The 27,939-nt window shown below is 44.4% G+C and overlaps 1 protein-coding gene across 3 annotated transcripts in view; it reads right to left on the bottom strand.

Moving 5' to 3' along the window:
- The window catches only part of LOC111846748 (multiple C2 and transmembrane domain-containing protein 2-like), a 62,999-nt gene that overhangs the window by 23,519 nt on the left and 11,541 nt on the right, over window positions 1-27,939 (bottom strand). For 2 of the 3 annotated variants that reach the window (XM_023817279.2, XM_023817277.2), the window contains exons 2-17: window positions 27,505-27,928; window positions 21,840-21,899; window positions 21,166-21,274; window positions 12,440-12,582; window positions 12,091-12,167; window positions 11,851-11,965; window positions 11,704-11,742; window positions 8,404-8,571; window positions 7,935-8,065; window positions 7,579-7,765; window positions 5,829-5,922; window positions 5,632-5,734; window positions 5,288-5,390; window positions 4,685-4,786; window positions 3,870-3,944; window positions 1,952-2,071 (exon numbers count right to left, since the gene is read on the bottom strand). In XM_023817279.2, coding sequence (XP_023673047.2) covers window positions 1,952-2,071; window positions 3,870-3,944; window positions 4,685-4,786; window positions 5,288-5,390; window positions 5,632-5,734; window positions 5,829-5,922; window positions 7,579-7,765; window positions 7,935-8,065; window positions 8,404-8,571; window positions 11,704-11,742; window positions 11,851-11,965; window positions 12,091-12,167; window positions 12,440-12,582; window positions 21,166-21,274; window positions 21,840-21,899; window positions 27,505-27,891 — 2,013 coding nt within the window. In that variant the 5' untranslated portion in view covers window positions 27,892-27,928. The remainder of the gene's footprint in view (window positions 1-1,951; window positions 2,072-3,869; window positions 3,945-4,684; window positions 4,787-5,287; window positions 5,391-5,631; window positions 5,735-5,828; window positions 5,923-7,578; window positions 7,766-7,934; window positions 8,066-8,403; window positions 8,572-11,703; window positions 11,743-11,850; window positions 11,966-12,090; window positions 12,168-12,439; window positions 12,583-21,165; window positions 21,275-21,839; window positions 21,900-27,504; window positions 27,929-27,939) is intronic. The other variant, XM_072698353.1, reaches the window with a different exon arrangement.

Genomic DNA, 27,939 nt, shown 5'->3' on the forward strand with positions numbered 1-27,939 from the left:
TCTATATACTTACATTCTACTCACACATCCATCTCCCCATCTATATACTCACACTCTACTCACCTGCCCATCTCCCTATCTATATACTCATACTCTACTCTCACACCCGTCTCCCCGTCTATATACTCACATTCTACTCACATAGCCATCTTCCTGTCTATATACACACACTCTACTCACATAGCCATCTCCCCGTCTATATACTCACACTCTACTCACCTGCCCATGTCCCTGTCTATATACGCACACTCTACTCACCTGCCTATCTCCCTATCTATATACTCATACTCTACTCTCACACCCGTCTCCCCATCTATATACTCACACTCTACTCACATAGCCATCTCCCCGTCTACATACACACACTCTACTCACATAGCCATCTCCCCGTCTATATACACACACTCTACTCACACAGCCATCTCCCCGTCTATATACACACACTCTACTCACATAGCCATCTCTCCGTCTATATACTCACACTCCACTCACATAGCCATCTCCCTGTACACATACTCACACTCCATGTACTGATCTCCATGTATGTATAATCACACTTTCTTCAGTACTGGTCCCATATACATACTCAGTCTACTCACATACCGATTTCCCTGTATATACACTTTGCTTTTATTTTTTTTTAAATATATATAGCACATGTAAATAAAATAATGATTGTTAGTCAAAAACTAGCAAGTCACCCATGCATAAACTGTATCAAAATATACTTATCAAGAATTATTATAATCTTCATGTTTTCCTTTGCATTTTATTTGTCAGGATTCAGCAAAGGAGACCTTCATTGCCAGCACTGCTCTGACAGGAGGTGCCAAAGCTCCATGTCTCCTCTGGAGCCACACAGAAGCCTGCCTGGTTTTCTCGTGAGCGTTTGGAGCGTCTAATCAGCGACCTCTTCACAGTGCATATCAGCTAGTCAGAGAAAAGCTCGAGTTTTGCAAGACTGCAGTGTGGCTTTTGAATTTAATATGCAGAGGAAGGGATTCTAAAATGACATGTATTAGAGGCAGACAGGTAGACTTTGGGCTTTCAGACTGGAGAATTACAGTTTGAGTATTATTACTCATGCAAATGAAAATCCCTGGCAATTCAGAAGGTCACACAGACTGCCATCTTCTGTGAAACATCTCCACGAGAAGCTCAATCTGCGACTCTCTGGTCACCTGCAGGGGGCCTGATTGAACATGCCTGTCTTTATCTGCTTGCTTTTGTCTGTCTCTCTGTCGGTGTATGACTGACTGCCTTAGTCTTTCCACATACCATTCAGTCACCTTCAATGGACTTTTATTTTTTCAAGCAAAGACAGAAACCCATAAGACACATAACAGCTCGTAAGATACATAATACACAGAAGACCTATGAACCACAGGCAGAGATCTACCCTACCAGAGATCCTTCCAATTATAAGATGGGTCTACTGGAGGAGGGAGGATTGGGTCAAGTGCAGATTATTTCAGATCACTGGGGTTACACAGGGCACTGGTTCACAGGGACTCATTAGTAATGCCTACAGAGGCACTGCTGAAACTACCCCAAGCCAATTTTAGCAGCAAGAGCAGAAAAGGCAGTTACTTGTTAGTGAAACTTACATCATTCAGAGGGCAAGGATGAGAGCTGGCCAATTATTTACAGTTGGCATTGCAACACAGAAAAGACAGCGATGTCACATAAACGGATGGGACCGGGTGACACCAGAGGGAAGAGTACCGACATATCAGGTTAAAAGGCATCGGGGTGGCGGCTCTTTGAGGCAGCAGGCTCAACTCCTAATTGGGAAACATGGTAGATTTTTCTTGAAATATCACGGAGATGGTATGCAAGGGGCGAGGCCCATTTGGCAGGGATGCAGTGTGGGGGATGGCTCTCTCCCTGGCAGATGCAACAGCCAATCAGAAGATGCAGCTGACATGGGTCAGACACGAGAGGGACTCACCACGAAAGCTATCAGACTCCGTTGTGTGTTCTGCCATTGAAAGCAGCTTTTAATGTACTGCAGCGTGTACAGGATGGAACGGCTTATCTTCCGAACACGGTACACATTCCTCTGTAAGACCTGACAGTTAAGAAATATGACAGTGAGAAGAGAGGACATTTTGTTCACAGTTTATTTACTTATTTAAGATATGCACCTATCAAGTACAAATAATATGAAATCCATTTTGATTAATGTAGGATTGGAAATTTTGTAGTGAATCGGGGGGAAATGGGGCCATGTGGCTCAGAGAGACACTGTGCCTGTGATGGGAAGGGTGCTGCTCTGAATGCCAACTAGCAGGGCACAGGAGGGGGGGCTCATAAGCAAGGCACATGGGGGGGGGGGTCATAAGCAAGGCACAGGAGGGGGGGTCATAAGCAAGGCACAGGAGAGGGGGGTCATAAGCAAGGCACAGGAGGGGGGGCTCATAAGCAAGGCACATGAGGGGGGGGTCATAAGCAAGGCACATGAGGGGGGGCTCATAAGCAAGGCACAGGAGGGGGGGCTCATAAGCAAGGCACAGGAGGGGGGGTCATAAGCAAGGCACAGGAGGGGGGGCTCATAAGCAAGGCACATGAGGGGGGGGTCATAAGCAAGGCACATGAGGGGGGGTCATAAGCAAGGCACAGGAGGGGGGGCTCATAAGCAAGGCACATGAGGGGGGGTCATAAGCAAGGCACATGAGCGGGGGGCTCATAAGCAAGGCACAGGAGGGGGGGCTCATAAGCAAGGCACATGAGCGGGGGGCTCATAAGCAAGGCACATGAGCGGGGGGCTCATAAGCAAGGCACATGAGGGGGGGCTCATAAGCAAGGCACAGGAGGGGGGGTCATAAGCAAGGCACAGGAGGGGGGGCTCATAAGCAAGGCACAGGAGGGGGGTGGTCATAAGCAAGGCACAGGAGGGGGGGCTCATAAGCAAGGCACATGAGGGGGGGGGTCATAAGCAAGGCACATGAGGGGGGGGTCATAAGCAAGGCACAGGAGGGGGGGCCATAAGCAAGGCACATGAGGGGGGGGTCATAAGCAAGGCACATGAGGGGGGGTCATAAGCAAGGCGCAGGAGGGGGGGTCATAAGCAAGGCGCAGGAGGGGGGGCTCATAAGCAAGGCACATGAGGGGGGGTCATAAGCAAGGCACAGGAGGGGGGGGGTCATAAGCAAGGCACAGGAGGGGGGGGGTCATAAGCAAGGCACATGGGGGGGGGGGGTCATTAGCAAGGCACATGAGCGGGGGGCTCATAAGCAAGGCACATGAGGGGGGGGTCATAAGCAAGGCACAGGAGGGGGGGCTCATAAGCAAGGCACATGAGCGGGGGGCTCATAAGCAAGGCACATGAGGGGGGGGCTCATGAGCAAGGCACATGAGGGGGGGGTCATAAGCAAGGCACATGAGGGGGGGCTCATAAGCAAGGCACAGGAGGGGGGGGTCATAAGCAAGGCACAGGAGGGGGGGGTCATAAGCAAGGCACAGGAGGGGGGGCCATAAGCAAGGCACATGAGGGGGGGCTCATAAGCAAGGCACATGAGGGGGGGCTCATAAGCAAGGCACAGGAGGGGGGGGTCATAAGCAAGGCACAGGAGGGGGGGGTCATAAGCAAGGCACAGGAGGGGGGGCTCATAAGCAAGGCACAGGAGGGGGGGGGGGGTCATAAGCAAGGCGCGAGGGGACATAAGCAGAGCTGATAAGCTCCAATTATCTGGCAAAACTCTGAGCTGTCTGCATAGCTGTGCTCTCTGCCATGTTGCGCAGGAAGCCCCGTGCGGCTCACGAAGGTTCAGCAACCCTAAACACCAAGTGAGGAAACCCCCTGCATGCTCAGGGTCTAGTGTAGCTTCCAACACTGATATAACGTCACATCCATCAAGAACACAAACCTTCTTGGAGAACTTGGGATTGTCCTCAATGAACCTTGTCTCTTTCGGCTTGAAGGTTCTGATGCTCGCTCTAACCTATGAGTGTAATAAACACGAGAATGTAAAGCACCTACACTGTCAGGAAAAGGGCCCAATTTGTCCTTTTGACACTACATTTACTTGTTACCCTCAGGGGGCTGCCAATTGTACCCTATCTGTAGGTAAATGTACCTTTTACGGTACAGAAATGGATCATTTTTGTACCATTGGGGGTACATTAATGCTGTTTGTACCCTGGGGAACAAACCTGTAGCAGGGCTGGACTCTTTTTTTCTGACAGTGTACAAGAATCATATCCAGTTCGATGCAGATAAGGAACACCATGAACATATTCTCTGTTCCTATCCAAACATTGCTAGAAAACTGGAATTATTCTCCACTTTTCAAAAGTGAGTGGTTTCATGCCACAAACTCTGCATTGATGGTCACCAACATACTAAACTACTGGGAACATTCTAGCTCAGTGCAGATCCAATCAGACCTGGAGGAGAAGCTGTGTTCATTAGTGCAGTCTGTTAGGAAGGTTTATTTTAGAGCCAGGCTGAATTGTACAACATTTGCCAAAGGCAAACGCCCATACAGCCTCAGTCCTGGACCTGAGCATTTTGATTGGTCAATCTCTGGGCCATCTGTTCCCAGAATGTGGGCTGTGCTGGGCCTGTCTTCCTGATCTGCCTCTCCGAATGCGACACAGATGGCAATTGCAGCCAAGATGAAGCAGCCTGTAATCACCATGTATTATACACCTTAATTGCCAGTGGAAGTACGATACTTACCGGGTTAAAAAACACATCCATTTCCAGACATATTATTCCTTTTGACAGTCTCCCCAAGTCATGTGTTTTTAACAGGTAAGAGTTCTGTACACCATTTTGTATCTAAAATGCAAAAACGGAATGAAACAGTAATGAATGTATTAACAAATGGACATCAGGGGTACTCAGCTATTTTTCCTGACGGCCAAATTCCATTGGCAACACATAGTCAAGGTTCGCTGCATCTGGGGCTGGGGGGGCAACAGGAAAGCATTCTTCCTGATGCGCAGGTAGGTATGTATCTATTTTTTTTCTTAGAATTTACACTGGAGTTTCATTGAATATAATAACAATAATTTATTGTCCTGCATTTATTCCACAAATTCTGGACACGCCCGATCCCGCCTGCAAATGAATTAATCGATGGTGCGGTCCAGATTCAACTATGTTTCAGTCCAAATAAGGCCCGCAGTCCACCAGTTTGTGACTACTGATCAACACCAGCATAAAAGTATGTTTATTCTTAGCTAACACAGTCACAAAGCGCCTTCTCTGGGACCTTATTTAACTCTTAAGATAAATACCTGTTTCAGCCTGAAACGGGCACTGTGCAATGCAACTTACAGACAGCAAAGGAATAAGCACTTTCCCCAGGAAGTCGGGAGGTTTGTCTCCGTCTTCATCAAAGATTGTCACTTCCAGATTCTCATGAATATCTTTGACTGGCCTAAAAAACAGCCTTTTATTATTATTTTTGTTTATTATATCAAATATTAAACACCAATGTGCCAACAACAGCAAATAAACTGAGAGCAACATAGCATATATACGAGTAGTACTCATATAGATGGCATATATACGAGTAGTACTCATACAACAGATTACAGCAGAGTATTTTATATATTATTTTTTTGGTTATACTGTATGTGCCAAATAGAAACAAATAATAACAAAGGTCTTCTACTTACAAGGTAAACACAGTGTTCCACTCTGGGTTCAATGTCTTGTAGACAGTATGAGTTTGAAGCCTGTCATTCCCTAACTGTACAACGCAGAATGGGTCGCTCTTTCCTGACAAAACAAAAACACATGTAAGTATAACTCTAAGGAAGATGTCGTCAAACTCCTTTAGAGATCAGCACCAGTGAAGGGAGACTCTCTGTACCATTCAGATCAGCTGCTGACAGATCCGCAGCTTTGATAATCTTGGCCTGGAGGAAACCGACGTCTTGAACGTTTCTGAAGCTGTTCCTCAAATGCTGCAGAGACATTCAAATTGAAATCAGCATTTCATTTTGTGAAACAGTGGTGGTGGGGGGGGTCTGGGCATTCTTGGGGGGTAAAATCAAGCCAGCCCACTTGCTTCACCCGATTCTTTTTCTGGCTCATTCTGATGGTTTGGGATGTTGTCCCTCTCGCCCCTGGTAAGCTGCACACGCTCTGACGCTCCCCCCTCGAGGTTCTGACGCCCCCCCCCCCCGATGCTCTGATGCCCCTCCCGACGGTCTGATACCCCCCCTGACGCCCTCCCCACACTCTGATGCCCCCCCCAACGCTCTGACGCTCCCTCCCCCGACGCTCTGACGCCCCCCCCTCGACGCTCTGATGCCCCCCCCTCGACACGCTCTGACGCCCCCCCCCCACGCTCTGACACCCCCCTGACGCTCTGACGCCCCCCCCCCCAACTCTCTGATGCCCCCCCCTTGACACACTCTGACGCCCCCCCCCCCCCCGACGCTCTGACACCCCTCCTGTCTCCTCTCCCAGCTGCATCCTTCCCCTCGGCTTGATGGCCATTTTATTTCCTTGCATGTTTCGCGCTGCTGAAGCCAAAGTGACTGTCCTTTTTTATTTCTCCCTGCTGCTCTGCTCCCTCCCTGGGTGGAGTTCCTTCCTCCCGTCTCTGCTGGTGATGTCGGCAGTTTCCCATGGAGTGCACATTTATTAAAGTTCCTTATCAGGCATGTCTGTCTAATCCACTGCTTCTCAGCCGCTTTAGTCACTGGACCCACATTTTTCACGTCACAACACAACTGTTTTTAAATCTTTGAACCAAATACATTTTGTGGGGCGCTGGCAGTAAGCAATTTTTTTTAACCACACACTCTGTGACCCACTGAAAGTGGTCCTGTGAACCACCAGTTGAGAGACTCTTTCACACATTTGTAGGGTTGGACCTTTTGTTCTTTTATTGCAAGAATTCTAAACTGAAAACATTTTTATTCTTTAACCATTTATGGGATTGAAAAAGTATTTCTGTGTGAATAATCTGTTTGTGCGTGTACACCCTCTTGTCATTTCACAACCAAATTCTGTTCCAACGACCAGGTCGATAAGTGAAATGGTTGGTAAGTGAAGATCACGGCAGCCCCGGCGTGACTGCGGCTGCTTCGCACTGCAAAGATCACTGGCTGTTCCTACTTAATTTAGACAAAGTCGCTGTACAGTTATGCCAGAGTTACTCTCGCTCTGGCATGCATTGTCAGGAGTACAATATATTTGGTCATAAATGCACACATTGGGGAGAATTGTTTTTTTTTTATTACCATCATATTCGTGACATAATTGGTGAGGGTGTAATCTAACTTTAGTCAATGAAGGCTGTTTTTAAAATCCTTAGTATAAAGAAAGTATAGTTACTTTGCTAATCTTGATAAAGCAGGTTTTTCGTGGGTATGGCCTCTCCAGGCACTGGCCAAGAGCATTTATCTCGACAGACGTGTGCTACACTGTGCTTTTCTATAGTGTGGTGGCAAGTGAGGTTAGCATATGCTGTCAGTCACAGCCCAGCGTAGCCCAACAGGGTCGATCGGGCTGCTGGTTAAAGTGGTATGATTAGAAGCCTGTTTGTCTGCTCACTGGTCTTATTCTGATTGACAGCCGGCTGTGGGGGGGGGGGGGGGGGGGTAACTAACATATCTGTCCTCCAGCTGCTTCCTCTCGCTGGCATCCTTCAGGGGTGAGGCCCAGAGGTCTGAGATGAAGACCCCAAAGGCAGGTGTCCGCGTGACCAGGAACACCACAGAGGCTGTGCCATCATCTAGAACCTGTGTGTAGATCTGCTGCTGGTTGATGGGAATCTGGGACAGGTCCACCGCAAACCTGTACACAGAGAGAAAACCACTCCATGCCATTGGTCTAGGTGGGAGGAAGAGCCCCCAGTTTGTCAGTGGGGAAGTGTTAACTCTTTGGCTATATGATGACCATCTGCCACGTGCAACTTATGTATGGAGTATAAGCGAAGGCTAAAACACCAAGAGGTGAAGCTCACATGCCCAGGCTCTCTTTATGCTTCCGCCCATCCCGGGCCCAAACTTCCACCTCCAGCATATCAGGGCCATGAATGAAGTGATTGAAGTCAAATCTCTCCTTCCACTGTGGACTGGATTGTTTGCACACAATCTGAGGGAACAAGTGAGGAGGCATGGGAGTTACATCACAGTGAGTGTCAAACTTATGTTGGTCAACCATGTGGTGAGAATGGATTCATGTTTGTGCATGTTAGCATGTTAGCATGTTAACATGACCCAAACTCAGCACCTCTGGAGTTGAAGGCCGGAGGGAGAATTTTTGTTTTAGCATCCAGACCCATAGGTTGTTCGTGTTCCAGAATGCCAGACATTTGCTCTGCTTTCTTATATAAAACTGTGATCACATCAGCATGGCATTAAGCACTGTCTGATATTGGGAAGCCCATGCACCACGGCAGATCGCAGGCTGGGGCCCCATTACATGATTACCTTGCTCCTGTACTTCTGGGCTCCCAGTTTGAAGAGCACGAAGACGTCAGCAGGTCCATCAGCTGGGGGTTCCCGAAGCTCCACGAGTGTCACCTGAGCCACGCTGCTCCACAGCTGCTGTATCCTCATGGAATCCAAGAGTGCTCCACGGTGACCCCCCAAGGCCGGCTGCGGAAGCACAGTCACACTTGGGGACTCAATGTCCCTGCCTCTCATTCTCTCAGAAATGACTCCTGTATTTTGCTCTAAAAATGATATAAAGACGTCCTTATGGATGTCAGAATGAAGACTATGGTGTGGGGGCAGTAAATAAAAGCAATTAATCTAAAATAACAGGTCTCACATGCAGCCAAACACCTACAGCCAGTTATCTTGACCTACTGAAGCAACCTACTAGCGACAGACAAGTTCACTGTCATGTTATTTTAACATAAACATGATTTTTCAGCTTGATAAAATTGACCCTCAGTAGTTAAGCACATCTAGTGGAACAGGGATGAAAAAGGAGACACCTTTCCTAAGTTAGTTTAAACACAATGCATTGGTTTGCTAGTGAGTTATAATGGCAGAAAGTGAGTCTTGTTATCTTAAGGCTCAATCCAGTGAAAATTTAGGTTCTCCTGTGTTTAGTTTATGATAACACAGGTCTAAAACCGCAACCCTGAAACACAACGGGAAGATACAGTCCAATGACAGCACCCGGAGTCTGTAGGCAGAGCTATGAGAGACTATTTTATGTGACCAGCAACAGACAGGCAGTGTGTGGCGAAATGCCTGTTAGAATTTATGACATCAGCCCTTGAGCAAAGCTGTGATGGTAGGTTATCTATCACAGAAACAGGTATATTTTAAAACCTGATTTTTTGAAAACAAGTTTCATTTAAGTGTAGCGGGTTCAAGAGCTGTCCTGTCCGGCCCGCGGAGCCACATAATACTGGATTTGACAGGGAGCTTATACGATTCAGCAGTGCTTGCCTTAGTCTTTCTGCAGCACTGCAAGCGATGCTGGCGTAACCTTCATGAGAGCTGTGATTAAGCGGGAGACGCCATGGCAGCGAGCCACGGCCGAGGGGGAAGGCGGGACCGGCTGCCTGCTGAATCGCACACTCACTGCTCTGCCACGGCTCCAGGAAGGCAGAGCCCCACCTCCCGCTCTCACTCAGGCCCAGTAATGGGGGGGGGGGGGGGGGGGGTGAAGCCACACAGGGAGATCCAAATTAGCAAAAAAAGAATGAAGGAAGGGGGGGGGGGCAGCCAAGCCATGACATCCCCAAGAGTTTATCTTGGACTTGCTTCCATCTCTCTGGCCAATAAAACAGGCCCACTTAATCACAAGAGGCCCCTAAACAGTATCTATTCTTGGTCATTAAACAGAGACTGAGACTGCTTCCATATGGTGCAGAGCAACACGGGACGGCCAGGCGGCTGTGTCCATCGACAGCTGGGACATTACGCTCCAGCATCTGGATTATTGCTTGGGAAGCACTGGCAATTCACGCCCTGATCTCCTCACTTACACAGGGGTTTGCAAAGCAGAGTATCCCCCCCCCCAGAAGAAAACCACGCCAGTCATACAAGCTCCGTTTCCACCCTCTGGGGTAATTATACTGTGTATAAACGGCTGTTTAGGGGGAGAATAGCTACAACATTCCATTCATGGCCTCGCCTTTCCGTGTCAAAAGATAAACGAGTTCTCACTTCAGGGGAAATGTTTCTCTGAGAAAAAAAATCAGACATTGCGCAGTGAATCATCTCTCACGTCTACATCCCAGTTTTATCTAGAGCCCAGCTTCAGAAATTCCTTTACTGTCATTAGAGCAGCAATGCTGCCATGAGATGCTGATCTTCCTTTCCTGCCTGTGTATCTCTGCCTACAGAGCGCACAAATGAAACTGCTTTGTCTTTTTCAGTCTAATTAAAACCAAATTGAAGTTCATCTAGCAGTCTAATCTACAGATTAAAGACAGGCAGACGTATAGGTAAACTGACTGGCAATATAAAAACCCACAAGATAATAAAAACATAAGAACTTTGGCTGAGAATTTTTTTTTTTAACTGCTTCCGATTTCAGCCTAAATGAATTTAATTTATCACTTATTGCTTGGGAAAAAATAGACCAGATTAAACAGTATCTGCTGTAAACTGCAATAAGGCTTTGTTCTTTTTTTTGGCCAATTAAAATGCAAATAAGATCATGTGACACCAGTAGTTTACTGTAATGCACCATTTAAACTAAAAGCGATTACTCAGTGCGGTGCAGAGCACAGCTCATCAGCAGAGACTCTGCTCATTTAAAGCAAAAACATTCTGGGGGCTCTTCAGCAGCCCTCCACCCCCCCCCCCCCCACATTATGCTTAACTACTGGTGGATTGGCATCAAAAAGCAATGGCATCAAAAGCTGCTGCTGACTGCTGCTTTGGGGGGAGGGGTGGGGGGGGGGGCAATCAAGCGATGGCTATATGATATAGGGCCATGTATAGGCTACATAATATATGGCTACATATAGGCTATATAATGCTGTAGTTGAAGAAAGACCAGCTCTCACAAGGCCGGCCCAGCGGGAAAATTCCCAAACTTCCTGATTGCCTGCAGTAACCAATAGAAACTTTGTTACTTTTCATCTAATGATCTACTGCCCCCTTGTGATAAAATAATGAATTACTAGTGATCTATTGCTAAAATGTGAACTGGATAATTCTTTGTCTTTGTCTGTTTTTAGAAGATTTTTGTTTTAAATTACGTTTGAGCTTTTCAGCCACCTTATTGCATAGGTGAATTGTTCATAGGAGCCAGTCCTTAGTATCAAAGCAGGATGCAGTAGGGCCGTTGAGCACAGGCAGCACGTCTGGTGCTCGTGACCCATTGATAGATGTGTAACTGTGACATCAGCAGTAACTGTGGAGACCTAGTGGTGCATTATTTATGTTACATGTGTCTTTGGCCTCAGCATGGCTGCGCTCAAGGCGGAGTTTAGGACAGAGGGTGACACCCTTGAAATGTCCTGCAGATATATGAGTGGTGTTGGCCTTGTACAGTGATGTGTAAATGAATTTATTTTGGCCATGAACTTCACTGGCAAGCTTATCTCTACGTAACCTTGCCTGAATGTAAGCTGGACCAGACTGGTGATCAAACTAAATCAACTGACCACAACTTTTACGCACATGCACGAGCAGCACTAATGATTGAAGTCATACAGAAATATTCTACAGGTTGTGCTAAAGGAGAGGAGAAGTTTTTTAGAGTAATAGGTGAACAGGAGTATTAAGAGGAGAGGATGCTTGCATAGCAAATGTTACCCTTGTGGATTTTCCTCCTTTTGGAACCACCTTCGGATCCTAGAAAGCAATAGCAAGTAAATTAACTCCATTATACAGGAGAACAAAATGACTAAAAGAGATCATGCCAAACAGGAACAAAAGTAAAGTCTTGGGGAGGTTTTTTACCACGGGACTCCTGTCCCCGCTGACTCTGAGTGACAGGCAAACATCCACGACTATCACACCCATGTCATTTTCCAGACTGTTCGGGTCTCCTAGATACAACTTCATCTCACGTGTTCTGTAAAAGGACAATGTTCTTGCTTGCTCAGGTAGGGCTTAGAGAAAGGGCTCAGAGCACATGACACACAGCAATCAGACCTGTCGACAGGACTGCAGAGATGCTCTCCTTCTCTGCATGCTCACCTGTTAAGTTCCAGCGTGTTCAGGGAGATGCTGCTCTCTCCCATGAAGTCGTCTGTGGTCAGGTCCCGGTCGTACACCTACGCCGTTACAAGGGCACAGCAATCAGGAAAAATTAGCCAGACATCACAAGTACATCCGCATTTATGTAAAATTCTCCATTTCTGGTTAAAAATGTTCGAAAGCAGCAAATTATGGCTAACCAATGATAACCATAGCAGCCCTGTGCTGAGTATCACTGAGCAGGAAACACAGGCTGGAACAAATAGGGGTGTTTTATATGACCAACTAGATTAGCATCCAAAGAGCAAGTTAATCAGCTAAAGCCTGGTAAGCTGCAATCTCAGCATACCTTAAGCAGAAGTGCCTTCTCCAGATCGTGCACAGGATAGGAGAATGACTCATTCCATGTTGGGTTGAGGCTCTTGTAAACGACTTTGCTTTTGTAAGCTGTCTTCCCGCCTAATTTAAATTTCACGTAGGGGTCACTTGTGCCTAAAACAAATACACAAAAAAGGGAGAGTGAAGCGTAAATGAAAGCATGCTTCCAGCAGAGACCACTTACAACGGTTACCCAGAGTGAAATATGCTTCCACACCAAATCGCCCACCTCCCAGGGCTCTTTCTGCATTAAGAGAGCTTTTGAACTACTGCAGGTGATATGAACACTGCTTGAAGACACAGGACACAGTAGCTGTTTAATAACAAAGGGGGGGAACGTTTGGCAGCCAGAGATAAGTGGAGAATAAAGGCAAAAAGCAGAAGCAACTGGTGTTAATCTGCTAGTGTGTCTGGGGAGCCTGCACCCCCCTGGGAGGACAGCAGGGGGCGGCGGCAGCTTTGTCCAGCATGGTGTTTCTCATTGGCCGAAAAAAATAAATGAGGACAGCACGGCTTCATGAACAGGGGAGGATAAAGGGGTCCTTTTAAAAACGATGGGAGGCCCAAATCAGTCGACAAAGACTCTGTTGGGTCCAGCTGTCAGGCTGAAGTGCATCGTACACCAGCTCTCCCCAGGTCGGGTTCCCCAGGTCGGGTTCGAGAGGAAAACCTCAGCATGACTCTCTGGCCAGTGGCAGCAGAGCTACCAAAAGTAAGAAGTAAAAAACCCTGAGGGTTGAGTCAGTTTCAGGCACCATTCCTTATTAGGCAAGTACAAGGTTAGGGTCCCCAGTGCCTAAAAGTGTCATGAAATCGGGCAAAGTGAAGGTCTCAACTGGAAGGTCTAAGATGGAGCACAAACAGGTGGTGGCCTTGGCAATGTTGTTCAAGTAAGAGCCTCTCCCTGTCTATAGTCCAGAAAGAGAGACACAATATATGGCCTCGTAGACCACAAAGAAAAACTTATAGATGTTATAGATGTAGATGTTATATTTACATTTATTTACTTAACATGCATATTTTGTCCAAAATGATGGTACACGATAAGTATACAGCAGTCAAGGAGATGGCTATAGGCATAAGTGCTGCAAGACCGAACTTCCAATGAATGCAAATTAGCAATGGAGTTACAGCTATATAATACAACACAGCAAAAAACTAATATAAGTTTTGTGTGTGTGTCTGTGTGGGTTGTGTATATATTACATTGTGGGGACCAAAAGTCTTGTATTTTGCTTGGTTACTTATGGTTAAGGTTAAGGCTGAGTAGGGTTTATGGTTGTTATTGTTGGGATTACGGCTGTAACCACTGATCCAGGACCAATGATCTGGCAAAAACATGATGGCCGTTCATCGTGACACTGCCAATCATATGGTTAGCAACTCTTAGCACAAATGCCTTACATTACAGCTAAGCTTCCTGAAACACAACTTGGGCAAGCTGTCAAGTCTGGAATTGTCACAGTTGCAACCCTTGTAAGTATTGTGCAAAAAGTTTTTGTGCATTCAAAAGGAAGCCTCTGTGCTGAAATAGGTTCCTGTATTCTTTCCTGTATTTATGTTAACATTGCACCCATTCATCATCATTTTTTTCAATTTAATGTATGCCACTTGTTTACTGATAGGCTTAAGAGTTAGATAATCATATAATTATTGCCAGCAGATGGCAGCAGCTCCAAATTTAATGAAAAGCCTGAAACGGACAGCAAAATGATAAGATGGTAAGAGTGTCATTATAAAACACAGACTGCATATTTACATGGTCATTGTGCAGAAGCAAGAATTTACCAAAAAACATGACATTTACCAAAAAACTCTACAATTATCGAATCAACAGAGCGCTGGTGACTTTGGCACTTTGCAACCCTGCTCTGTTACTTTAGGTGGTCTGTAATTTCATGGCTGAGTTTCTATTGTCCTTAAACACTTCCACTTTGCAATAATCCCACTTACAGTTGACAGTTAACAGGGAAGAAATTTCATGAACTGACTTATTGCAAAGGTGGCATCGTATGACAGCACCATGCATGAATTCGCTGCACTCTTCAGAACGACCCATTCTTTCACAGATGTTTGTAATCCTGACTGCACGGCCACATTCCTGACTTTATATGCCTGTGGAAATGGGTCTGAATGAAGCACCTGAATTCAATGGTTATGAATTGTGTCCTAATACTTTTGTACATATAGTGTGTGTGTCAAGAAATATCTCAACTCCCTCTTTCTCTCTCTGGGTCAGACCACAATCCTGTCCTGGTACAGAAGCCAGAGAACAAAGTGTAAGAGGATCTGTTTAGCAAAGACCACACATGGTGTAGCAGCCTCCAGGAGAAGCTTCCAAGCTGCAGACTTTGCCTTGGCTGCCTGGAAGTTAGCTGACCCCCATTCTGAAAAGGTTGGCTACAACTAGAGCAATACACTATTTGTGGGGGATGGATAGATAGATGATAGATAGATAGATAGATAGATAGATAGATAGATAGATAGATAGATAGATAGATAGATGATGGATGTATGTATGGATGGATGGATGGATGGACACACGTCCGTCCATCCAGACAGACAGACAGACAGATAGATAGATAGGTAGATGATGGATGGATGGATGGATGGATGGACGCACGTCCGTTCGTCCAGATAGACAGATGATAGATAGATAGATAGATAGATAGATAGATCTCATAGAAATCATTTTTCTTTTGACACCTTTTTGTATCAGTGCATTGGCACCTTCAGAACTCTGACTAAAAAGCTTCTAATAGGATTTGAAATGTTTCTGTGTCATTATAGCGAAACACATTGATTGGCTGCAGGCTTCTCATTCGTACAGCAATGCACTACTGGCTCCCTGAGGGCAAACAGCACAGCTAATTCTGATCTGTTAGGCCCAATCGCTCCAAGGAAGGCCCAAGCTATCATTTACTGACACCCTGTCTGATGACACATTCTGTCTGACCTGACAGGTTTCTGATCAGCTGCACTGAATAACAGGCCCAACTGAATAAAGGCCTCATTTGACTTGAGTATGAAAAACATCTCTCACCACCAAATTTGCTTCTGCGCGCTGGTGTCGTGAGATGCAATTTCTGAGCAGTTACCTCTACACACAGACTAATGTCCTTTATTAAGTAACGCATACATTTCTACAGTCTGAAAACCACTGTCATCACAGTTTATCAATGGACCTAAAGGTTCATTAGTCTGTCATACTATACATGCATAATGTAAATAAGTACACATTAGCTCGAGACTGAATAAAACAAACAACCATGTGAAAATATGCACCTTCCCTATAGGGGCAGAGTGTGGCTCTGTGGGTTCGGAGTCTGAGCCTGTCATTAGAGTCGCTGCTTAAAGCCATCCTGTTCATTTGACTTCCTCTGCTGGCCCCTGGAGGATGGGCTTCCCCTTTTGAGTGTTGTTCCTCTCAAGGTTTCTTCTTTCTAGGGAGTTTTTTTCCCTGCCACTGTCACCTCTGGCTTGATCTCTGGGCGCTTTGGGCAGGCATAATATAAAGCATTTTGTTACCCTGTAATGCTGTGAAAATGCTCATTACAAATAAAATTGAACTGAATGTCACCATTAGGCCCCTGAGAAAGGCCCCTAACCCCCGGCTCCAGGGGTTCTGTACATTGGCTCACCCTGCGCTATGACCCTGAAACTTGCTCTCACCTGTATGTGTCTGTATGTCTCATAGAGAACAAGATGGGATATGGGAAAGGAACAGTTTCCCCACTGGAATGAATAGAGTGTCAATGCTCTATTCTGCTGTTGTTCCTTATGAATCCCTCACTGCTGGTGAATAATCCATCTTTCCATCTAATTCAAGGTTGTGGTAGCTGATGTATTTCATGTTTGCAGACATAATGCAGTGCCACATGGTCCCTCAGAACACGATAACAAAATAGATACAAAATATATGGCACTGGAAGGTTTCGGGTTCGAGTCCTTGGCTTAGAACTTAGAACAGCAGAAGTTTATCATAAGCAAATATTACAAATGCATCACTTCCATCAAGATGAACTAAATCAGCGGAACATGGTGCATTTGCTGAATCTGTTTGCAGTTTCATATTTCATTGGCCTCCACCATTTCTCAACAGCCCCTTTCTGTAAAGCTGTTTGGGAACAGCTTTGTCATCACAGGTGTCTGTGTGCATTATAATTTCCATGGTACCTCCTTTAATGACATTAGAGGGAAAGTGTATATATGACAAAGAGATAAGCGGATAGCTGGAGGTGGACTTTTCACATGCCTGCAGAAATGAATGCAGTCCTTTGTTGTTCTACATATGCATGTAAAAGGTCAAACCTCCCTGGTGGATTTTTATTTTGTTTTAAAAACACAAATCAAGTTGGTGTCATTTTCGGCTGCTGGAAACACATTCTACATGCTAACTCATTTCAGACGAGATGACCCTCTGTGCCCAGGGCTCCCACATAGTGCTGTCTGACTAGTGTGTGTGGCCAGGTCTTTCTCTATACTCTGTACACCTTCTGTTGATTTATGCACACTTTAATTCTGTGTGTTGTCTTGCATGTTTTCCATTGTAAATTATGTGAGCCGTACCAGCAGCGTACTGGCGCTGATGTGGCTCTGGTTATACTAGCAGGGCCGAAAGCGTGACTAAACCAAGATGGCTACATCACCACTGTCTGACTGGTTCAAATGCATGGAGATACCAGTGATCTGTGTAGATATGCATGGAATGCCTGAAGGATTAAGGGCGCATTCAAGGACACAAGAGAAGGCTAATTCTGCTACCGTTTGATGCTAACATTATACTTTTTGTAACAGTCGTGCTACCAGAAAACGTGTGAAAAGTAAATAAGTGTCTCCTCGGTTTTACGTCGCTGTTGCTCTAAAAACTCAGCAATATCTTTACTGAGCTGCACATTCTGCAGTGGGAAACGTCAGCTGACAGGGGACGCCAAGTGTCTTGCTCTTCCTCTTATGTACAGAATATATTCTGTGCCACAAAAGCATTATTTAGTGATGAAATTAATAATAGTGAATTATTTTATTTACGTTAACTCTGCATATTCACTACATCATATTTATTGCGTTCTATAGCGACTGCTCACAGTTATTCATTTTTCATTCCATCTACCAATAAACTGTGAAAAGGATTTTATTGTTGCTACTTTTCTTGCGTTTCAAACTGCCTTTCCAAAGTGATTGGTGTGGAGTGCAGTGACATTCCAGACTGATACACATTGATAACGGCTTGGTGTGGCGTGGTACAATAAACTTTTTTTCTAAATAGTATGAGAAGTATCTAGTGAGTGCGGTTCCTTTGTTGTATTCCAGACTGATGGGCCATTGACATTATGCAAACTACTACAGGTGTGGGGACATCTATCTCATCAATATTCATTGTATAGGCCACTGATTTTGAAAAAAAGAGTGTCACTCCAAAGTTCTAACACTTTAGTAATCAAACCACATAAAATTTCAAAATGTCTCATTCACCTCTGTATAGCCAACCCCTGTATTTATAAGCTTCAGAGCTCATAAGTCTTGGCTAGAAATGTTTATAATGTGTTTTTTTTACAATTTCTCAGCACGTCTGAATATAGGTTTTTGAAAAGTATATGTTTAAAGTTGATTTTAACAAAAAAAAAAATAAATAATAAAAGAATAATAACATTTTAAGTGGTCTCAGATTATTGGTGCTGAGTTTGTGTGGAATAAAAGCCCATGTAACACTTTGGGATAAATGTTTTTTAGATGAAATATTTTAAAATGTCAAGGCAAGTCAGACTACCCTGAAGGTGGTTCAGAGGCCTCAGACTGCAGAGGGTTAATTGCTACATTTTGTACACAGAAAGACAAACTCCAGTGACATTTTGTCCATGAAAGCGTAAAGACTTCACCTTCATTTGTGCACAGGAATCAAAAGGAATGTATCATTTTGTGCACAGAATTGATGTCAGTGCTTTACATTTTGTGCACAGAGTGGATAAGTCATTTTGTGGACGAAAGTCAATACATGAATGAAAGAAAGTGATTTTGCTTAAGAAATCCATTTCTTGAATGTTTCACAGTCATTTCTTGTGCATGATTTCTGTGCATGAAAGAAAGTGAAGTCATTATGCTGGACAAAATGTCACTGGAGTTTGTCTTTGTGGACAAAATGCAGCAAAGGTACAACTTGATTTTGTCATTACAATGCTTCTTGTGGCACAAAAATGAGCACTTGACACTTGGCGCCCCATAAGCTTAAACCACGCTGTATCTAATCTCTTTTTGCAGTACAGGTCGGATGCGGCTTGGCTCCTGTATGCCAGTGGAAAAGAGCCAAAAGTGGCCACTTTGGATAGATTCGGGCTGATCTCTGTGTCTTAGTTTTGAATCGTGATTGGTGTATTTTGTTTTTACACAGTGAATGCACTGTGTTCTGATTACTTCTTGGTTATCTGAAAATGCGAACTGCAGTACATTCCAGGGGAACAGTGTATCACATGTCACGGCTGGGATTAAGTACTCACTATGCCATGGCATAAAAGTGTAGTGCATTATCACTGGATGATGCTTGATTCCTGATCCATAGTTTGGCTCGGTTCAATTGGACTTTCAGTGATTACAGTACGCTGTCATGCAACCTCTGACATGTCAATCGGGACCCCGATGGCCGACGACCTTGAGTGATCACACAAGTCTGCGGAGACTCCAGGCTGAGCCTCTGAGGTGAAACTATGGGCTGATATTTGTGCCACTAGAAACTGAATATGAATATTGTATATTTGAATCTGTAGTTGTCGCATTACAAAACTGAATCTGAATTTAATAGTTTGAATCTGAATTCAAATAACTTGAAACTGCATTTATCCTATTCAGCCTTTATTGCCACAGTGAGGTTACAGCCAAGGCTGAACACCCTGCAGGAGTGTGTCCAATACTGTTTTACACTTATTTTTATACATTTTCTTATCGTGTAACAATATCTTGTCACTTAAGCATCATCATTTCTTCAGCCATTCACCATCGTTGTTTTCTCCCTAGATCCACGCCCCTAGGTGATAAATTTGTCTATCATCTCTTTTACTGTTTGGTCCCTCGGCTGAACATAATGGTGGTGTGACCATCTCTGGTTTTTTTAAGTACCCAGCCGTGAACTTTTGGTGAACTTAGGCGAATCCCTTCCTTCAGTAGCAAACCTTGGCAACTTCAGCTTGTTGCACATTGTCTGGCTAGAGGGTTAATAATATATTTGTCCTTCAACATAGTGATAAGCTGCAGCACTAATAAAGTACATATTCATACATCAAAGGCTAACAAAATAGCTGACAGATACATAAACTTCTAAGCCAACACAAGGTGCTCATTCATACTTGTTTTTCGTCACATTGTGTACAGCAGTAATTGGTCTGCATTCTCTGAAGGTTACAAAGTCACTCTCTGCACAGTTTACATCAGCTTCTTGATAGAGTGCTAATGATTACATTCTCTGTGCATTATGAAGTGCTAAATAATATTCCATACTCGCATATTAGAAATTAATACTGACTTCCACCTCATATCAGCGAGATTAATATTTTAAAAGATATTTAGCATAAACACTGATAGAAAGCCACATGAGATGAACAGGCGAGCCATAACTTAAACTAAACGAAGTAAAATTCATATCCCTAGCTAGTTTTGCATTAGTCTACCATATTAAAATAAACTAGCAGTGTCAGAAATCGTTCATTTAACCACATATACTACCATACTAACCAGACCTATGGTTAATGTTTATGCTATCGCTTGTGTATATAAAGCTTATTGTCATATATATCAAATGAGTTGCGTTGTGAACCCGCGGTCGATTACTTTACCTCAAGGACCCGGATGTGTGTCTCAATAGATTGAAATTTAATTTTCGAACTGAAAATTTTCCAGGTAGGATAAATGCAGTTTCAAGTTATTGGAATTCAGATTCAAACTAATAAATTCAGGTTCAGTATATGAAACACTCTGTTAAACCAAGTGGCTAAACCCCATTGACTGAATAAGCAGTCACTGTGCTAATTTATAGCAACCCTTCCACCCTGGAGCCAAGACCACATGAGACCGATATTGTGTTTGTAGATTCACCTTATCAGCCAAAGCCAATCCTGTGTAACACAGCAAAACTTCCTTACCTTCCTCGCATTTTATAGCATTGTGAATTTTTATAAGTTGTGAGTGTCATTACAAAATTCTGCTCAATTTCTGTGTATCATTCAGCTGTGACAGGAAGACACTTAATGGTTTGTTTGTTTGTTTTTTAACACATGACTTGGAAAATTTTCAAAAAGAATTTATTGATTAGTATAGCAGACAACCCTGGGAATGCAATATGTCTGTGTTCTATACCCACTTACACACGCGCACTGATCTAACGGTATCTGGAGACTGGTGGCCATGATTCTGAGGTGTGTGCCTGCCATTACTGAGCTTCCTGACTTCCTCTACTGCTGAGGATGTCATGAAAAGGGCTCTGCTAGGCTCAGGGTTAGCTGGGTAGCAGGCTGCAGTCTCACGGGAAGCTTTCTGTGTGCCTTTGAATGAAGTTACAGGCCTAGACTGCTCCACTAAAATATCCAGCCATAAAGATGGGCAATCAGCTTTGGATGAGAGTCAGCAAGGCCATCTTGATAATTGTTTTTTTTATTTTTAATGATTTAATTACGTGCTAGCTAAACCCTGGTTAAAGGTGGAAAGACTCCATACCACAGCGATCCCGGACCACCAGGTCTCGGCCTTCCTTTAGGTTGACAGTGAGCAGGTAGAGGATCTTCTGAGGTACAGCTGGGGCCTCGCCATGACCTGTCTCCATGACCTGGGTGGACACAAGGCACTTAGGGGGATGGATTCCTCTTATTTCCATTTTTTCTCTGTCACTGACCAGTTTCAGGACAAACTTTCACAAAAAGCGTGACTCATTTTTCCAGAATTAAACTGCCTAGCTGTGGCATTGCTAAGTTACTGGTTGCCCGTTCGAAGTTTCTCTAGAGACTCAAACCCACAGACCTATTTAGAGTGTAAACCCTAACCACAACTTAACGAAAACTGATTCTGGAAGAAAAGCTGCAATTTTTTGCCTCTGTAAGTGGAAAATCCCCTTTAAGATTATATAAACACCAAACAGATTGCGGTTTGAACAGTGATGCATAATACTTCCCAGTCTGCCCAGTGCTGTTCACTGGCAAGCTGCTCCTTTAGCGGCAAGCTGACCTGAGCTCGACCCGAAGCAATCGCTCAGGCTGACGGCACGTTTGAGTGTGTTTACCCCCAACACTGCTGCCACCTCCACTACGAACCTTAACGCTGCTCAATCTCATCTCTCAAACAGAAATAACCGAGATAACAGGCAGCCAGTGAGACCTGGGCTGCTTGGTACTCACACTACTATCCTGCAGGCCCTGACATCTGTTGACATTATGGTTGCAGCTGCTGTTTTCCTGCTGTGGACACACAGAGAAGAAGGTTGGCGTTTCTGAATAGCCATATAACATCACGTTTCAATATCATCTATGCAACACCATTTTATTACACATTGCATTCAGAATCTTTTATTAGTTTGTTATAACACACTCTTTCAGTTTCCATCAAATACATGACATAAGATACTTATGCTATATTAAGGTAAGTTGGGCTGTATGAAGAATAAGTGTGCAGTCAATGAACAGGAGATGAATTCATGCTTGTGGGGACTTGTGGGGAGATAATGGCACAATGTTTTCTTCAAAAACCACTTGTACAAATTATGCTGGCAGGGAGTGTTTTTGTTTAAAAAAAGAAATGGCCACCATCACAGTGGAGTTCTACAGAGTGGAGACTATTTCTGGAAAAGGAGAATGTCTTTCATTATATAAAGGAACCAAAATGCCCCGTTATCTATGTGTGTTCATTTGCAAAAGCCACTTAATAAGCAAATAAAGACCCCCTGTGGTGAACTGGATACTAGATTTCTCGACTGACAGGCCACAGTCAGAATCGGCACCAGCACCATCACCCTGAGCACAGGTGCGTCACAGGGCTGTGTTCTCAGTCCACTGCTCTTCACACTCCTGACCCACGACTGCACAGCAGAGACCAGCTCAAACCAGATCATCAAGTTTGTGGACGACATGACTGTGGTGGGGCCTCATCAAGAATAACAACATTTCTGCATACATGGAGGAGATGGCGAGAGTGGCTCAGTGGTGTAAGAGCAACAACCTCTCTACAACAGAGCCGTAAACATTGTAAAGGACCCTTCCCACCCACCTCACAGACTCTTTTCTCTCCTACCCTCCAAAAAACGGTATCGAAGCTTCCGTTCCGCCTCTACCAGGCTGTGCAACAGCTTCATACCACAAGCCATCAGAACTCTGAACACACACTAATATCTGGACTGTCTCTCTTCAAATTCCTCTAAACTGCATATACATACTACCTCTAAATTGCAACTGCACTTTACTTACTTACGAAGTTCACATCTCTGAACTATTTATTATCTCTGTGCTATTTATTTACTGCCTGTCTGCACCTTGCACGCCCTGAACTGCGATGTTAAGTGTACTATATGTTACTATATGTTGCACCGGGGCCATGGAGAAACGTTGTTTCATCACACTTTGTACATGTATGAAGCTGCTGATGACAATAAAGTAACCTTGAACCTTGAAATAAGTAGGGCTGTCACAATCATGAAATTTTAGCTGAATGTCATAAATAATTGTGATTGACAATTTAATCATGATTTTCTGTTCATTTTATAACAATATCATAGAGTAAGCCTCATAGCCATGCCCACCTCCAGAACATCTCAGTTATTGATTGGCCACATTAAAATTATGTCTGGTGAATGTCTTTGGTTCTCCAACTCGGATCTACCTACTGGATTGCAAGCCTGGTATCCAGAAAGAAATTTCTGGGGAGTTCCCCCTTGACAAATTTTGCCAATTGGGCCCTGAGCAACTGCCAAATCTACCGAAGCCTAGATGTGTCTCTGTGGTTCTGTATACTCAGTAATATTCTGGTTTGCTGGTTTGGCTTTCTGGTTTTCTCATTCCGTATTTCTCAAGGTTGATTCTCTAATTTTAAGTTTGTTTCCGGTGTTGACTTGAGTTTGACTTATTCTTTGTTTCTGGTCGCGCTCTGCTTTTCGAAACCTGTTTGCCTATTTACAGACCTAGTATAGCCATTCAACACAGTCCAGTGTTTTACTGATTTGACTATAGCACTTGAGTTCTACTAAGCCACCTGAAGTATGTGCTTCACAGTCAGAAGGCCATGCCATATCAGCTCTGAGTACTGCCTTGTTATTCCAAGTTAACTGTATGAGAACAAATGAGACCAGGTTGTCCAGGTTGTCCACAGACTGGTTGACCTCACAAAGCACTGTCACCATGTTCCCAGTGGAATCAAGGACCTAATCCTGAACTACTACTGCAACAAGTTACAACATCTGACAGGCATTAGCTTGAAAAAGGCACTATTTCCAGAAGGGATCGGTCTTCTGATTTCCTTGCACTTTCTCTCCTGTCTCGGGTGCCACTGAGCCTTGCAGAGGGTCATCTTCTTCTTCCTCAAGGTGTTGCACAGCTCAGCTTTCAGTTGTTGTTTTTTGAACCCTTTCTGGGGGTTTCTAGCTTGTGTCACAGTCAGCATATTCTAGCAGCTCTGTGCTGTGTAGCTGGGATTGGTTTTACCTTCTTCAATGTAGCTAATCCTCTCTGAAGCATGGCTGATGATGATGGTCATCATCATTTCGAGTCAGCCGTCCACCTCTCCCTTAGCTACGGCTTCAATTATGTTGCAAACATCTCTGCATGGCTGGTTCCACTCCTTTTTGATAGCTGGTTAGGGATGATTTTTTTTGTCAAATTTCAGTTCCTAGGCTGACCGGCTGTGGTGTTGGAGGGACTGGGCTCTTGGGGAGATTCCTGGTCAGGCTTTTCAGGCATCTGACCAGGTTCAAGTCCTGTGTGCTGCTCCTCAGTCACTAGCTCCAAGCACTTCATTCTGACCTGAAGAATCTTGAGGCCTCTCTGGCTCTTACAGATGCTTCCCCAGGCATGCGCCATTGTTGGGCCATTCACATGGGCCAATAACTGTTAGCCTGTTGTGATGGGGATCTCACCCTGGAGATATGTTTTTGTGGAACTCACCAAGTCAAAGTGAACTTTATAGTCGTTTCACCATATATAAGTATACAGGGAGACAAAATGGCAAAGCTCAGGATAGTGCAATATACAGGTAGTGGGAAATATGTCAGTATAATTAACTACCATAAAATATACAGACACACATTAAATGCAGTGACCTGGTCAAATACTCATATTAAACCTCAGCTTAAGCTTCTTATGTCTGAATGAGGTATTCAAACCAAATTTTTTATGTAACATGGCCTGAGTATAGAGATACCATCATGCAGTATAAAAATATGTGGAATGTGTAGTACGTAACAAAATACTTTATACCTGAGTATAGAAAGTAATAAAACTTCCATAGTTTGGCTGGATTTTCTCCACAAGGAAGACACATGCTGAGGCATTAACTATCCATCTTCTATAACTGGGTATCAAGTGTAGCATTACAGTGAGTCTATAGCCTATCCCAGGAAGAATTAGACATAGGCTGTGGACACCATGTGCGGGCAGGTACATACAATCACACACTATGGGCAATTTATATATTATTCTCCTGACTACATCTTTATATACTGCAGCAGGATGCCAGAATATCTAAAGGAAACCCACATAAACATGCAGAATGCAAATTCCATACACAGAGGGGGAGAAGCAATCAAAACTCAAGCTTGGATGGGATCATCAAATTCTTCTATTAATACTGATTACTTTACCTGTTTTTAATGTTATGGCTGATTGGTGTTTACTTGCACCATTGCTAAAATACAGCTCCAGAAAAAATGAATAGACCACTCTATATTTTTTTAAAATCTGTATTTTTAAATCCTGGTGTAATTCTGGTTCTGCTGGCAGAAGGCTATGTTGCATAGTAGGCTGCTTTCTAAGACAGTAGTACACAAGAACACAAGGTGAAGCAGAAGACACAGGGAACGGCCAGAAACCAGCCAGGTAGAGGGCAGAGGAGACTTTCTAATGGCAGAAATGACCATCAACTTATCTGACTGTACCTCATACATAGGAGAATGGGAAACATTAAGTGGTGTGAGGTGCACTACTAGGACAGTTCATAACAGGCTCCCAGAAGTAGGACTGTAGTCCCATAAAGCAAGGAAGAAGCCCTTCACTAATGTGAAACAGGGAAGAGCCAGGCAGGAGTTAAAGTGTATTTACATAAACACACACCCATAAATTGAGAAATGAGTAAAACAGAAAATTTTGCTGTGGTCTTTTAATTTTTTGCCAGAGCTGTATTGCTTGCAAACAACAAACCAGTCCCATCATTGTACAGTTAGCAATTTAACACCTTCTTAGCTGTTTCTCTCTCAACATAAACAACCGCAGTCAGAGAGACTAGCATTAAAACTGTAGAGAGGAATTAGGGTGTGACTGGTCTTGAGTCCTCTGAAAAGGCACAAACTGCTCGTCATTAGTGACTCGTTCTGAGAGATTAGGTGACAAACAAACCAGCGTTGCCCAGAACCCAAGCAGTGAGGGATGTTGTCTTTCTGCAGCTTTCTGTTCCCAGAAAAGCCACCATCCGGCTGCACAAACAAGGCCTGTAGCCAAACCTTTAAAAAATGACAAAGGATGCTTAAAACCATCCTGTATTTTTTTCAATAAAATGGCAAGGATACCTAAATCAGCAAAAACGACTGCAACTCTGAAATCCTATGTGAAGGCGGAACAGGCCATGGCTGAGCTTACACAACACATAGCATGACCCCCCACCCAACAGCATTTGACAGGAAATTTGAGACAATAGGACTTTTAGGGGACCAATCCTGGTTGAAAATAACTCAATCTCAGTTGCTAGTAATGTATATCTCTTGAATTCAGCTAGCAACTGCAACAGGATTAGAGTATGTGGGCTGAATGACACTACCTGATTCAACAATACCTTTGCTATAACCAGACATATTGTCATTGTAGGCAAACATGCAGATTTCTTGAATGTGCAGTCATTAGCACATACCTGTTCTTTCATTCATATAAGCTGAAAGTGTCCTTATTAGCTTCACCTGGCATATTACTTATAACAAAGTCTTAAACTAATTGATTGCTTTGATGCAAAAATAGGGGCAGCATGGTGGTGCAGTGGTTAGCACTGTTGCCTCACACCTCTGGGACCAGGGTTCATGTGTGTGGAGTTTGCATGTTCTCCCCGTGTCGTCATGGGGTTTCCTCCAGGTACTCCGGTTTCCCCCCACAGTCCAAGGACATGCTGAGGCTAATTGGAGTTACTAAATTGCCCGTAGGTGTGCATGTGTGAGTGTGCCCTGCAATGGGCTGGCCCCCCGTCCTGGGTTGTTCCCTGCCTCGTGCCCATTGCTTCCGGGATAGGCTCCAGACCCCCCGCAACCCAGTAGGATAAGTGGGTTGGAAAATGGATGGGATGGATGGATGTAAAAATATCCTATTTTTGTATCTGACCTCATCTCAAATACGGCAGGGCAATATCACTAAAGGGATCAATCCATCAAATGAAGAGCACTTGCTGGGAACTGGTTTAGCTGATGGATAGAAGATGACTGATACCACACACAAAGAAGCCAAATATGCGTACGCTATCTGAATAAAAAAATGTGTTTTACAGACTTTTCACAGGCTAAATGCCCAATTCCAACAGCAGCTACATTACAGAACTACGAAGCAAATGAAAATCCAGTGTCACTTTAGATTTTCAAAGGCTTTGTTTTGAAATCTGCATAGTGTCACTGGAATAAATCCTCCTTAAAGAAACAAATTCTGCAGCACAACCTGCTATCATGACCAAAGAATTCATATATAAGGAATGTTGCTCTGCCATGTAATAGTTTTCAAAAAATATACCGAGTTACGTGACTGAGTAAACTGAAAGCTATAACATGTACTGTGCAAATAAACAAAGAAGGAATATGTCATGCAGGACTCATGCACTAAAAGTATTTCTGACCTCCTGAGATACTTCCTCAGATGGTGGTTCTCTTGTTGCTATGGAGACAGTCTCCGCTGAGTCTGCGTCGTCCGGCGCCCCAGCCGGTGCGGAGCCCTGCTCCTGGGGGGCCATCCTGTAAATGGACTCCACAGAACCCCACTCGGTAGTGCTGTCAGAGTCCGGTGCAGCCAGCATGCTGGAGCGGCCGTCAGGCGTGTCTGCCTCCCTCGCTTGAGCACGGCATATGTCCGGCTCAGACGTGCTTTTTCTGCAGTCCGGCTCTTGCTTGCGCCGGGACGGCTCAGGCCTGCTGCCCCCCCGCTGGTTCCGGGTGCGCAGGTTCCCAAAGAACGGCCTTGCCTTCTGCCGCAGATTCCCCCAGACGCTGGGCTTCTTTCCCTCCATCCTGGGGGCCGTCCTTGAACCTTTAAAGTTTTAATTACTACAACAAAG

The sequence above is a fragment of the Paramormyrops kingsleyae genome, chromosome 13 (assembly GCF_048594095.1).
Source record: "Paramormyrops kingsleyae isolate MSU_618 chromosome 13, PKINGS_0.4, whole genome shotgun sequence".
Taxonomy (NCBI): domain Eukaryota; kingdom Metazoa; phylum Chordata; class Actinopteri; order Osteoglossiformes; family Mormyridae; genus Paramormyrops; species Paramormyrops kingsleyae.